The sequence below is a fragment of the Pelobates fuscus genome, chromosome 2 (genome assembly GCF_036172605.1).
Source record: "Pelobates fuscus isolate aPelFus1 chromosome 2, aPelFus1.pri, whole genome shotgun sequence".
In the NCBI taxonomy this organism is placed as follows: domain Eukaryota; kingdom Metazoa; phylum Chordata; class Amphibia; order Anura; family Pelobatidae; genus Pelobates; species Pelobates fuscus.
In genome coordinates, this window is record NC_086318.1 from 63639868 (window position 1) to 63655247 (window position 15380).

Sequence of the window (15380 nt, forward strand, 5' to 3'; positions counted from 1 at the left end):
ACTTTACTGTTTGAAAGGAGATGGACAGCAAGCATTTTTAGCACATTTGTAGTGACCAATGGCTCCTTGCGTAACATATATTCAAATAAAGGGCTTGTAATTGTTCTTGGTGTATAAAAGTTAGTTATTGAAGCTTTATGGGCTTAATTTCATTTTGCAAAAATAATGAAAGTAAAATACTTTTATACACAATTCTGGACGTGAAAGGGTTAAAATGTCTCTCTTTTTTAATATGTTTAACAAATGAAAACTGACAATATTTTCTTGAAAGTAAATATTTATAAGAATTTACATTTGGCATGATATTTATCACACACAATTTAAATATACAATGTGTATTAGATTTTATCAAAATACATAAATATTTGGGCCATTCATTTGATTCTGTCATAAATACATTACGTAAAATCAGAAAATATATTAACAGAAATGATTGTTAAAACTGCAAAAGTTAAGTGCAGTGCAGTAATATCTAAATAGATCTATGACATTCTAAAAGTCTATGAGCATGCTATTTGTTTTCTTTATGAATGGCAAATTATTTCATATTTTCTGTCCAAAATTGGGAGCAGCCATTTTAAAGTGCTATTTCATAAGATTTTCCACATAAAACGAAAACGAATCATGTGCTTTAGAGTTCATTATAAATTACATATGAGAAAAAATGTTAAATAAAGCAAATAAACATAATTTATATTGACAGACATGAGACACCATTAAAAATAGTGTATGTTTTATTCAGAAAGTCATTCTTTTGTTTATTGTGCATGAAGTTGCTTCCATAGGAAAACAGTTCTCAAATTAATTTATTGTTTGTATCTTCAGTTATTACGTATTGTATATATATTTTCTTGAAATACTTTGGCTGTTAATGAACATGGGGTCCATTGATGCAACTTTGGCTGCAATGAACGAATGAATGCAATGTAAAACAGCTGTGACATCGGGGAATTCAAGCTCCTAAAAAAAAAGAAAGAAAACAACTAATAAATTTCTTTATAAAAAAAGTGGTATTCCACACAATGGAATATACATTATATAGTCAAATCACTTTTAACACGTCAGTTACTTTCTTACTTAATATCTGAGCTACAATCAGTCATGGATAAAGAATTATTTTATGGTAAGCTTAAGTGTTTACTCACGTGCCTGCCTTTAACTTTCCTAGAATATATGGTGGGGGCAAAAACATGATTTGGGGACCCAAAGACCCTATTCAAACTAAATGGAATTAGGTGGGTAGTCCTCTTAGTCCTATAGACCTTGAGTGGTTTACAGGCTCAGTGTCTTCCAAAACACCAAATGAAATCAAACACACAGAAAATAATATATACAGTTTCACATTGTTATGGGCATTTAGATATAAACAGATTCATTTGAACATGGATTTTATTCATTTTCTTAATATTCTTTTCTATGTGAGCTGAATTCTTTCACACTCTTGTACTGATGATGGATATGAATATTTTCAATCAGAATTAGAATTAGAATCTTCTCTCTGTGCTTGAGAATCAAAATTGCATTGTAAGAAGTCAAATATTTTCTTATGGAGCATTTTTATTTATTAGCTAAGGATTTTGAACTCATACTTTCGTATGAACATTAACTTTCATTGTCTCTTTAGTACAATGACTAGATCATTGCATGGTTATGCAGAAATGCCATATTTGATTTAGCATAAACTGATTAGCATAATTAGCTTACATAGTGAAATGTATTAGCATTTATGAATTACTAGACTATATAAGGATCTCTTTGTAAACAGTTTACATCAGATCTTCTCCTTGATCTCTATGAATAGATATTGATTGGAATTTGCATGTTATTTTATTTGTGACAATCATAAATACTTTGAAATGACACCAAAACAACTTCAGCTTAATGCAACAGTTTGGTGTATAGATTATGCATCTGCAGTCTCGCTGTTCAATTATCTGCCACTTAGGAGTTACATCACTTCTTTTATATACACTATTGGAATAAATTCTTCTTTTACCTACACCGATGTCACCCGAGCTGAGAATGCAAACCGAAGAGGCGTGTTGGTAACTCAAAAAAAACCCTGGGTGGTTTGAAGGCATGTATTCACTTGTATCCTGTGGGTGCAATCTATAGCAGTGGCATAATACAAAATGCAATAGTACTTCACTATGGTGTGAATTTATATTTCTATTTAGAAAAAGCTAAGGCCCATTTCTTTGTTTTTCTATATATTGGATAAGAGGCTACAACTGGCTACGAGAAGAGGAAAGAGAAACGTAACTGGGGGAAAAAGAAGAATTAGTGGGTGGGAGATTGCACAGAGAGTCACAACAGAGAGGGGGCATAAATGGGGAGTGGAGGATGAACACAAATGAGGAGATGTGAGCAATGGAGATATAAATGTGGGTTGAGATGGGGGAGAGTAACACAACTGGAAAGGAGCAAGACCCAAATATTGAATAGAACGGGAGAAAGACACCAGTAGAGAAGTTGGAGAGAAATACAGAAAATAATGGGCTGCAGAAAAAGAAAGGAACACATATACAAGTTTCAAACATACAAATACACATTTCCAATCATACACACTACACACAATCCACCTTCATTCACACAAATAAAGATCAATATGTTAATTTGGCATCAGGGAAAATGGTTGACAGCAAACTGGCTAGAAGGCAGTTAGCAATCTGGCATAGCCAAATCATTCTTTTTTTAACAATGTTTCTGTCAAATTTATACCTGGTTCCAGCAATTTAAGTTTTAATATCTGTATTTCTTCCCTCCCTGTGGATGAAGCTAATGTATTCACCAGCTTGCAAACTTGCAAAAGATTTTATTCACTCTTCAGAATTTTTCAAGCACATCATCACCAGATCAGCAACATATCATGAAATAATGAATGTTAAAAGGTTAAAAGATTCAGTATATGAACACTGTTATTTATGATCTGTAGAGACTTAAATTGGCTTAAAACATTTATGTGATTGTTCGGAGTCGGTAGAACATTTTTAAAATAACATCTCCTGGAATAACAGACATTTCAGCAAATTAAGATCTCTCTAACCTTTATGGCTTAATAAATCTCACTATTAGCCTTTTTCTATGCATGCATTTTTAGCTGACAGCCACATGCTGTTTAAATGAAGAGTGATTTTGCAGCAGTGTTTCATCCTTACAAATGTGTCAGCATGTGCCTCTAGTATCCAAAGGATGCTCAGTTGTATCCATTGTGAAATATCACCTCAGGCATGTACTGCAGGCTATGTGGATCTCAACTATTTCTCTAGAACAAACACTGCTGTATCAAGATCATCAATGTGTCATAATTCTCTTAACCATTTACAATGCATGTAAGGAAATGCAGTCAGTATACCAGATTACAGAAAATTCTATAATATTGAAAAAGAAAAGAAAAGTTAGACTTTAAAAAATAGACACACTGATTTATACTATAACATCATACCTATTGTACAATACTACATACCATGACAACTATATATATATATATGAAAGAAACAAATCAGCACTCCCAGGTAGCTTTCTTAGGAACGTCTTTTACTAAAAAGTATGACAGTCAACATTTCAGTTCCATTCAGGAACTTTCATCAGGTGGTTGTTCTAATATATATATATATATATATATATATATATATATATATATATATATATATATATATATATATATATATTCTTTTATAACTTTGTGGTGCAATTTAATTTTCTGTACCAGAAAATCAAGTTAAAAAAAAAAAAAAATACCGTATATACTCGAGTATAAGCCGAGTTTTTCAGCACATTTTTTTACTCCCTGGCCTTGCAATTTACATTGCCATATTACAGACAATGGGGCTGTGGGGGCTGCAGAGTGTTTACTTACCTCTCCTGCAGCTCTCGTCAGCTCCCTCCTCCTCCTGGCGCGGAGGAGGAGGGAGCTGACAGGAGCTGCAGGAGAGGTAAGTAAACTCTCTGCCAGCCCCCCTCCTACACAGTGCCCATCCACTGGACCACCAGAGAGTGAGAGCCCCCATCTCTGCCATGCATCAAGCAGGGAGGGAGGACGAAAATAAATGAATAAAAACATTTAAACATAAATAAAATTCAAATAAAATCATATTTTAATAATAATAATAAGAAGAAAAAAATTATTAAAATAATAAAAAAATAATAATAAAAATGCCCACCCCCCACCAAGGCTCTGCAACACACACACACACACTGCATCACACACACACACACACTGCATCACACACACACACACTGCATCACACACACTGCACTCATACACACACACTGCACTCATACACACACACTGCACTCATACACACACACTGCATTAATTATATACACACACTGTAAATAAATATTAAATTAATATAATTTTTTTAGGATCTAATTTTATTTAGAAATTTACCAATAGCTGCTGCATTTCCCACTCTAGTCTTATACTCGAGTCAATAAGTTTTCCCATTTTTGGGGGGTAAAATTAGGGGCCTCGGCTTATATTCGGGTCGGCTTATACTCGAGTATATACGGTAAGTAATTTGGTAAACAGAATAAAAAAGGAAAAGTAAGCTAAAATCCATCCATTGAGATGTCTTAGGTAACTGTAAATTCCAAAAAGTTGTGGAATATATTTATGCATAAAATATGCAACTGAAGCTTTCCTCTGCACGTAACAGATGAAAGATGGCTGATTGTAGCTAAGCATAGGGAATTAATCTCTAGCAATAGCCATTAATTATTAATTGAAGTGAATATTTTCTAAAATATGTTATTACATTTTTATAACTATTTAAGTTATTATTATTTATTAAAATTCTTATTTTAAGGTTAGCTTATTTACAAGCAGCAACAAAAAGAAAAAATACGGACAACTTAGTCCTAAAGGGGAGGATAACAAGAAAAAGGAAGAAAGGAAGCCCTACCTTTAATAATACTAAGGAAAACTGTAAGGTAACATAGAACCAAAAAGAGGGAGGTCTAAGGCTGAAAAAGCTGCAATAAATACAACTAGAAAGCTGGATGAAAGTCTGAATATTCAGACCACTAATAAAGCTAAAATAGGTTTAAAAAATGCCAGCCTGCCTACACAGAGGGACAAACAAAACAAGATACACCTAGAAAAAACAAAAGCAGAGAACACTCATAGGGAAACACCATTAAGTAGAGATGTCCCTGCTATAAATATTGCACTCACAGAATAAAGGAGTAGTTCAAGCTCATCAAGGCATCTTTAGATCTTGCAATGCAATTCCTCAAGGGTACATGTAGAAGAAAGAAGAACTGGACATAGTGTGAAATCTTAACGGTATAAAAAACACGCTTTAATTGAAACACTTACAAAAAGTAGAAAATAAAAATGCTCATCAAAGATCTGTGTCCCTCTCTCCAAGGTGTTGAAATGGAAGGAGCAGGTTACAGAATCAGGAGCAATAGTAAAAACATATAGTACAATCAACATAAATTGTATCAATAAAAGTCCACGTAACTTCTGTCTTCTTTTAAGGATCCCTCTCGCCGTGTTCCACGACCCTGTCCGCCAATCCGTGGGTTCCATAGCAGCTGCTCTGAATTTTCTAACCTTCAAGCCCATATATGGACTTCCGCCCGGCCGCCATGGAACCACCGATCCGGAAGTGGAAGTGGTCCGGAAGTGGTCTTCTTTTCTGCATCCCACTGAGTGCGTCCTCTATCCGCGGCTGGAACGCATATGCGTTCCACCCCAGCCGCGGCACCACATAAGAAGATGGACATAGAAACGTGCGGCCGGGCGGAAGTCCATATATGGGCTTGAAGGTTAGAAAATTCAGAACAGCTGACGTGGCCGTCACTCATACGTCTGACGTGTGCAGGAGAGAGAAGGCACTGTGTGCGCGCCTTCTCTCTCCTGCGGGCATGCGCAGTAGTGCGCTCAGGACTTCAGAAGTATGTGCGCATGTGTGGCAAAGCCGTGCATGCGCATAAGGGAGCAATGACGCTTCCAAATGGAAGCGTCTGATTGCTCCCTGCTCGCGCCCGCCTATTTCGTCATTTTACTTGAACCAGGTAAGTGAAATCCTCTGCCTGGAGAGTCCCTTTAATTTATTTTCCTTGGTTTCAATTAAAGTTTGCCGGGTCCATGAGAAGGACCGCTTCCCATAAGGAATTACTTACTTTCTATAACAGTAATTGGGTTCCCTTTTCCTAAAAAGTGGATAAGAGTCTGAAATAGGACTTTATAGCCCTTTTAGAATAATCATATAATTTATCATTAGTGATGTCCCGAACGGTTCGCTGGCGAATAGTTCCTGGTGAACATAGCGTGTTCACGTTCGCCACAGATGGCGAACATATGCGATGTTCGGGCCGCCCTCTATTCATCATCATTGAGTAAACTTTGACCCTGTACATCACAGTCAGCAGACACATTCCAGCTAATCAGCAGCAGATGCTCCCTTCCAGACCCTCCCACCTCCTAGATAGCATACAATTTAGATTAATTCTGAAACTGCATTCATTTTTTTTATTTTTTATTTATTTTTTGTGTGTTTGTGTTTATTATACATTATCCTCCATAGCCAGTAACCTGTGTTTATTATACATTATCCCCCATAGCCAGTAACCTGTGTTTATTTTACACTATCCCCCCATAGCCAGTAACCTGTGTTTATTATACATTATCCCCCCATAGCCAGTAACCTGTGTTTATTATACATTACCCCCCATAGCCAGTAACCTGTGTTTATTATACATTATCCTGCCATAGCCAGTAACCTGTGTTTATTATGCATTATCCCTCCATAGCCACTAACCTGTGTTTATTATACATTATCCCCCCATAGCCAGTAACCTGTGTTTATTATACATTATCCCTCCCATAGCCAGTAACCTGTGTTTATTATACATTATCCCCCATAGCCAGTAACCTGTGTTTATTATACATTATCCTCCCCATAGCCAGTAACCTGTGTTTATTATACATTATCCCTCCATAGCCAGTAACCTGTGTTTATTATACAATTTCCCCCCATAGCCAGTAACCTGTGTTTAGTATACATTATCCCTCCCATAGCCAGTAACCTGTTTTTTGTATACATTATCCTCCCATAGCCAGTAACCTGTGCTTATTATACATTATACCCCCCATAGCCAGTAACCTGTATTTATTATACATTATCCCCCATAGCCAGTAACCTGTGTTTATTATACTTTATCCCCCATAGCCAGTAACCTGTGTTAATTATACATTATCCTCCCATAGCCAGTAACCTGTGTTTATTATACATTATCCCTCCCATAGCCAGTAACCTGTGTTTATTATACATTATCCTCCCCATAATCAGTAACCTGTGTTTATTATACATTATCCTCCCCATAGCCAGTAACCAGTGTTTATTATACATTATCCCCTCATAGCCAGTAACCTGTGTTTATTATGCATTATCCTCCCACAACTAGTAACCTGTGTTTATTATACATTATCCTCCCCATAGCCAGTAACCAGTGTTTATTATACATTATCCCCCCATAGCCAGTAACCTGTGTTTATTATACATTATCCTCCCACAACCAGTAACCTGTGTTTATTGTACATTATCCTCCCATAGCCAGTAACCAGTGTTTATTACACATTATCCCCTCATAGCCAGTAACCTGTGTTTATTATACATTATCCCCCCCATAGCCAGTAACCTGTGCTTATTATACATTATCCTCCCATAGCCAGTAACTTGTGTTTATTATACATTATCCCTCCCATAGTCAGTAACCTGTGTTTATTATACATTATCCTCCCCATAGCCAGTAACCTGTGTTTATTATACATTATCCCCCCCCCATTGCCAGTAACCTGTGTTTATTATACATTATCCTCCCATAGCCAGTAACCTGTGTTTATTATACATTATCCCCCCATAGCCAGTAACCTGTGTTTATTATACATTATCCTCCCATAGCCAGTAACCTGTGTTTATTATACCTTATCCCCCCATAGCCAGTAACCTGTGTTTATTATACATTATCCTCCCCATAGCCAGTAACCTGTGTTTATTATACATTATCCCCCCCCATTGCCAGTAACCTGTGTTTATTATACATTATCCTCCCGTAGCCAGTAACCTGTGTTTATTATACATTATCCCCCCATAGCCAGTAACCTGTGTTTATTATACATTATCCTCCCATAGCCAGTAACCTGTGTTTATTATACATTATCCTCCCATAGCCAGTAACCTGTGTTTATTATACATTATCCCTCCCATAGCCAGTAACCTGAGTTTATTATATATTACCCCCCCCCCCCCATAGCCAGTAACCTGTGTTTATTATACATTATCCCCCGGGGGCGGAGCCTAACCACCGAGCCGACCAGACGTGCTGTAAATCAGCTCTTTGGGGGTATAAACCCCGACAACGGACATGATCTGGAGCCTGAGTGCACCCAGCGAGTCAGGGTTACCATTGGGCATCAAATGCATCAACACACGAGTCGCACATTGCCCGGAAACCCGAATTACGTTTTTGTGGTCCACCTGCACCTGAGCCAGGGAGAGACGGCCGCTCTCCTGGATGGTAAAGCCAGATATCAACCCCTTCAAGCACTCACTTCTATTCCTCCCCCCCCCCCGGACCGGTGGGGGTTATCCCGGTCCACACTCTACTCCAAAAGCACACAGCCAAACAGACCGCATAAGCATGACCCGGGCATGCTAACCAGCAGGCCCTTAAAGAGATCAACTAAAATGGCGGCCGGCAAAACAACCCGCATGGTGAATATGACGCTGCCATCGACTGCACCCCTACGCCGCCTAGAGGCGATCCTGTTCCACCTCTGGGACTCACTTATGTGGCGAAAACAAGCAGCCCGACCCAAGACGCCTCCACCACCGATGAAGGGTGAGCGGAACCGTGAGTGTCGGGGAGTGGAGGGAATACCCCTGGGTACAAAATCGTCCCATCTACCCATCCATGCACAACCTTGCCCACCCGGGCGGCAGGTCATAGGGCGAAGAGCCCACAAGCATCATCCACATTGGCGGAGGAAGAAGCAACGCAAGCGACGGACAACGACCCGCTCCTCCGTCCCTCCCACAAGTGGAGTAAACCCCAGCGGCAACCGAGTTTGTGGCAAGAAGATGGAGGCCTGCACTCTAGCCTGGGGCTGGTGGGACACCCTCTCTGACACCCGTACTGCAGCGGGCCACAGGAACCCAGAAACGGACAGGCACCGCCTATACAGAGACGGCATCGGGTGAAGGAGAATCTGAAGGGGGCCATGTGTACTCGCTGATATGGGACACTGTCACACTGCTAGCCCTGCACGTCTTGGGCGCTAACATGCTCTAACAGTGAAACTGCAGATACTACCGAACGGTTGGACACGCTTGTGGACAATACGATTAATATTATACTTGCCTTATACCTTGCTACGCAGGTAAACTGTTTCATGTCATGACAAATATCATATGTAGACAGAATAGCGATAATGACACATGCCTGCCACCAAGCCTAGTAAACACTCGAAGGCACACGCTCACATGCACTTGAATCATAACCGAGGTGCATATATGATGAGCATTACACTGCACAGACAGGGATTATTGTTTCTATGTCCAATACCCAATCGTTTAAGCAATAGTCTATCTGGGTGATACTAATGGAAGGGTTGCGCTAGACACTAATGGAAGTCATGTTACAGTTAACTTAGCCCATACAAAGGTCATACCCGCCTACAATCTGTGAATATCTGCAACGCTACTTTGGTTGTATTTTGTTGTGTTCTGTTCGGTTGTTTTTGGAGTGAATCCAGCCTGACTCGCGCTATATTTGCTTAATGCATGTCTACGAAATTGTATTGTATACTGTTACTCCTTTGACAGCCTAACTAGACAGGCATTGCTCTTGGTTCTACTATGTTTTTGCTGAACGACAAGATAAAAAAGAAAAAATGAGGCCTCGCCATTCCGGAAATGTAATATTTCAAAGCTGACAATGTCTTAACCCCCAACTGTAAACCACTTATACGTTTCCCTCCTTTTCTTCTGTACCCTATCTTATATGCTTCAATAAAAGAAAGATTGAGAAATACATTATCCCCCATAGTCATTTATCGTTGGACCTAGGCAGCATGATGTCTTAGGCCGGCCCAGAGAGTGAGTGAGTGAGTGACTAATATAATATATATGTTCAGAAACATATTAGTAATATATGTAAATCGGGTTCATGCAAAGAGGGTGAAAAGGTATTAAAGAAAAACACACTTATTGCATCAAATTTACAAAGCCAAACTTTTAAAAGCTTTCCTCATTTCTTTCTTGGTCTATCGGTTGTAGACTGAGGATTTCCATCTGCCCAATCTTTTAATAATATGCACTGGAGTGTCAGTGTTGAAGGAGAACGAAGCTGCCCCTATTCTAAATGAAAGACCCGAGACATGGATACAACCCAATCTTAGGAGTAGTGTTCTGATGTAGAAGATGCATTTAGCCGTAGTCAGAGGGATTCAGTGAGAGTAGTGGTGAAATGTGTGTGGCATGACTGAGTGTGGGTAAGTAAGATTCAAGTATTTTAACTGGGCACTAGTTCTAGGTGGGATAAAGTGGTATATCGGATGGATGAGTAGTTTGGTTCGTTTTAGAGGTTTGTAGAGAAAGTATATAGTGATCATGATTTTTAGCGATATCCAATATTTTTAAGGTGGTCCCAGTGCCACCACTCATATCTGGGGGCACAATAGCTTGCATTTAAAAAAAACAAAAAACTTTTTTGACTGTAATATAATAGCAGTCAGTTTCCTTCACACGTGTGCGTTTCAGGGCCTGCCAGGGCTCAGTGTCACACCAGTGCAACTCATATCTGGTGTAACAGTAGTGTACATTTAAAAAAATAATAATACAGGGGGCTTGTTGTCACCTTTCGGGGACCCTTGGTGTTGTACGTGGCTGGGTGGAGGAAGAGACCTTCAATGACATCAGTGAGGACAAGGAACAGGACATGGCTAGCTTGGTATCCAACCTTGTGCAAATGGGGAGTTTGCGGTTGTGCAAATGGACTGTTTGCGGTGCGTTAAACGGGGAGTTTGGTCTGTCACTGTGAAACGGGCTTAACCCTTACACTACCTGATCGATACAACATCATACCTGATGTTTTAAAGCACGTTATTCCAAACAATTTAGGAATGTTAGGTGATTTATGCCCTTTATGGATTAAAACCAGACTCTGCATCAACTATGTAATTTTCCATGGGAGTTTTGCCATGGATCCCCCTCCGGCATGCCACAGTCTAGGTGTTAGTCCCCTTGAAACAACTTTTTCATCACTTTTGTGGCCAGAAACATATGGCGTTCTGGTGGATGGTGATTGTGTGTCCTGGTCTACTCAGTTGTTGAGAGTCCTGGATACACATAATGCCGTCTATCAAGTCCACAAGTGCCGATAAGCTCCGTCCCCAAGTAGTGCGGTGATCGGCATTGTAGGCATAACTGATAGTTATGAGCCTAACTGCCATTTATTATCACATAAGCACTGGCCCCTATAGTGGACACTTTGGTCTGGGACAGGCAAGGCTGATTGCAGTGCCGGTACCCAACCCCGTACGACACTTATGAATATGTATGAAGTGTAGACGGTCCTCCGGTGAAACTCTCTCCTCTCCCCCCCTCCCCTCATGCCCCCTAATAGGGGAATGAACATAGAGGAGGTGGGAAAGTATTGTCATGTGGTAACTAATGAATTGGATTGTTAGGCACACCTACATTACACAGCAGCTACATGTTAGCAAAGATATATATATATATATACTACAGCCTACCCAGGCTTATTTCAATGCTCCTGACAACGGCGTGCTGACATGCCGAAATGCACGTCGAGATACTCTATTTTTTATTTTTTTTACTTTAATCACTAGGTAGCACTATGCACTGTATTTAGGTTGTTAAGTGTGTGTTTTTACTTAGTGGAGGAAGGGACTAAGGTTCTGGTAGGCATTATTGCCGAGGTATTTTAGGGCAAGTCTGGCTTTATATTAGCTATTGACTTTGGGGGATGGCCCAGGAGGGGAGGGGGGGTTCCCTCGCTTACGTTTGTTTTTTTCCTTTTTGCCCCCTCTGGTGATTACCTCAGCCTACCCCTCTGTGTAGGTAGGCTGACATTTTTTCAACTTTTTTAGCTTTATTAGTGTTCTGAATATTCAGACTTTCATCCAGCTTTCTAGTTTTATTTATTGCAGCCTTTTCAGCCTTAGACATCCCTCTTTTGGTTCTATTATTAAAGGTAGAGCTTCCTTTTTTCCTTTTTTCTTGTTATCCTCCCCTTTAGGACTTAGTTGTCCATATTTTTTCTTTTAGTTGCTGCTTGCTTTATAGTGGGTTATTTACCACATTGAGGATAACAAGTGGGTCTTTTTGGAGTTGTTGTCCCACTGCAGGTAGGGGCTTAGTGGATTTTCCCTTTTTATTTTTTATGGTTTACTACTATAGCTTATTTACAAGCTCATATATGTTTCATTATTAACTTTCAAATGTGTTATGTGATCTTAATACTCAGAACTCAAAACTCAGAATGTAACATATTATGGACTCATGAAGTGGGGGGATTAGGAAATGGATGAGTGGGAACACCCTCAGTTCATCTTGGTCTTTGTTGGGTTTCCCAGTGTGTGGATATGCCCATTTTACATTTATGGCATGTGACGTACTGAGCACTCTGCCACTTGTTTCAGCTGATTTTGGAGATACAAATATTTTCCATGACAGCCCATTATAAAGGAATCCAAAGTGGCTAACTGTTTGTTCTTACAACAGTGCAAAGGGAGGGGGGAAAGGATAGAATTTTATCAGGGGTAGCGAATAATACAAGTAGAGATATAGGTAAATTTAGAAGAAATGGTAGTACATATTAAGAAGGATTATGAATAAGGAGATATCAGTTGCATATATGAGGGAGAAATATGGGGGGAAATAAATAAATAAATGATGATGATGGTATCTATGCCAACCCAGAGAGCGGCATGGTCCCCAGACAAAATGAGATGATACCTATCTGAAATTTTCTAAAAAACAAATAAATATATATATATATATATATATATTTATATAGATATATATAGATATAGATATATCTATATATATTAATATATATTTTTTATTCAATGAATTGGCTAGAGGATATATATATATCTATCTATATCCTCTAGCCAATTCAGTGAATAAAAAACTCTATCTACTAGGTGTAGATATGGTATTATGCATTAGGGGGATCGGTATATTCTAATAAAAATAACCTGTGAAAATAAATATGTCCCTAGAAAAGTATTTTTGAAAGATCTTTTAATCTGCGGATATAAAAGCCAGGTACAAAATAGAATGGAACAAATTCCATCACAGCTGTCATGAAATTTTAAAAAAACAATGGAACACCTGGAAGAGATAAGACTGCACAGCAATTGAAAAAAAAAAGGAATAGAATGTTGTTCTAGTGGCAAAGTTTTCTTTCATATAGCACTCAAAGGGAAACTCTATAGCTCAGGTCACTGTCACATTGGTTTCTATCGGTTAGAGGGTGCTTATCATCCCAACCAAGTAGTAACATTCACCGCTACTCAATATAGGTACTTCCAGGTATTGCTTTCCTTGCCACACTAAACCAGCTAGAATTTAAGAAAATGGGAAAAAGTCCAGGCACACTGTGTAAACAGTGAAATCAGCTTCCATAACCAGGAAATTACATCTCATTTGGCAAGTTTCATCCACACAGCAAAAAAGACTTACTCATAGATATAAAGCAAATAAATCCATCTTCACTCTAAACCTGCAAGTGGACATCCATGGACTACTAGAAACCAATGTAAGGAATAACTTTTTAGTTCTTTTCCTGTGCCCTGTTTTGTGTTCCCATTAGTGAAAATGTTTGTGCAATGTTTATTTTACTGTATGCTGTTATCTATGTAAGCTGTATCTGGATACAATAAACAGAGTCTGAGTTCTAAGGAGTTGCTATGAAAGAAGGTGGTTTGTTTCTTCATTGAGGTCTCACAAGATATGGCTATTCATTGTCTTCTATTGAGCAATTACTAATAAGAGTATTTTCAGAAGACTGGATGGATAGAATATCATATAGTAACCTGATATAAGCTCTGTATATCCTGCATACACTATTAAGACAAGTCCGAGCATTTAGTGGAGCAGTTTAGTGGTGCAAGTTATGTAAAAAGAATACCCACTGACTATATTAGGCCATATCATCACAACCTTCTAATTTTTTTAATTAGTGGATATTTTAAAGGGTTGTTTAAAGTAGGCTGGTAAATATAAGGAATAGAATTAAGGAATGTTCATCAAAATATATAAAAAAATAAATAAAAAAAGAAGAGTTGCCAGAACTTTCTGGAGTTTGTTTGTTTTTTTCTACGGAGAAGTTTATCTTGCCATGGTGCCTCCTCCTGCATCTTCTACCTATTGTTGTCTGATGCATTCCTTTAGTAGTTCAACTTTGGAAGCCATCTTCCTGATGTACTTGTGGATGATTTGTGTTTCAACCAGAATTGTATCCTTGACACTCATCAGGCTCTGACCTCCTTCATTCCAGCTGGCATCCAGTCTCTGAGAGATGGATTTCAGGAGGAATCCTCCATTAATAGTGAGTAACTTATGGGTTTTGATATCCATGGTGTCCAGCTCTTCTCTTGACAAGATTATAATCCCAGCTATGCACCTGATGACTGGTAGGCAACCAGGGGTAGGCAACTTTCAGCACTCCAGATGTTGTGAAAAACATCCCCCATAAGGCTCTTACAGCCATAATACTCACAAAGTATCACAGGAGATGCAGTTAACAACAATTGGAGTGAAGAAGGCCTTCTACCCCTGACACTACCCCCTAACACTAAAGATGTGTACCTGGAGAGTAATTATATTAGTATAATCTAACTCAGTACATATATTTGGTTCATGGGATCCTTCTATCTATTTTGAATTTCACATGTTGAGCTTTGATCCCTTTTAACCCCTTAAGGACACATGACAGACATATTCCGTCATGATTCCCTTTTATTCCAGAAGTTGTGTCCTTAAGGGGCTAATCTAAACAGTTATATACATGAGTGTATTGATCTCATCTCAGAGCTTTTATAACCAGCATGATATTATGCTTGTATTTTTAATATGTGTAAGTTAATATTTTGTATTGGTTTACAATAATTAGCTATGCCACATTAATATATCATCCCCTGCTAGCACATTCAAAACGGTCACATTACATACCTTCATTTCAATTTGTTTGGTGTCAAAATTCTGAAAAAGTAGTTTTACACGTGTCTTTCCATCATCAGAGGAGCCTTTCAGCTGGGAGAACTTAAACCGCCAGACTATGTTCTGTAACAAACAAAAACAGATATCTGCTTTTTTTAAAGAAAAGTTCTGGCA

At 38.6% G+C, this 15380-nt stretch overlaps 1 protein-coding gene across 1 annotated transcript in view; it reads right to left on the reverse strand.

Annotated features, from left to right (window-relative positions):
- Nucleotides 1-395: 395 nt before the first annotated feature.
- The window catches only part of SNTG2 (syntrophin gamma 2), a 539246-nt gene continuing 524261 nt past the window's right edge, over nucleotides 396-15380 (reverse strand). Inside the window, exons 17-18 of the mRNA XM_063442215.1 lie at nucleotides 15219-15329; nucleotides 396-960 (exon numbers count right to left, since the gene is read on the reverse strand). Of these exons, the coding sequence (XP_063298285.1) occupies nucleotides 829-960; nucleotides 15219-15329 (243 nt within the window). The 3' untranslated portion in view covers nucleotides 396-828. The remainder of the gene's footprint in view (nucleotides 961-15218; nucleotides 15330-15380) is intronic.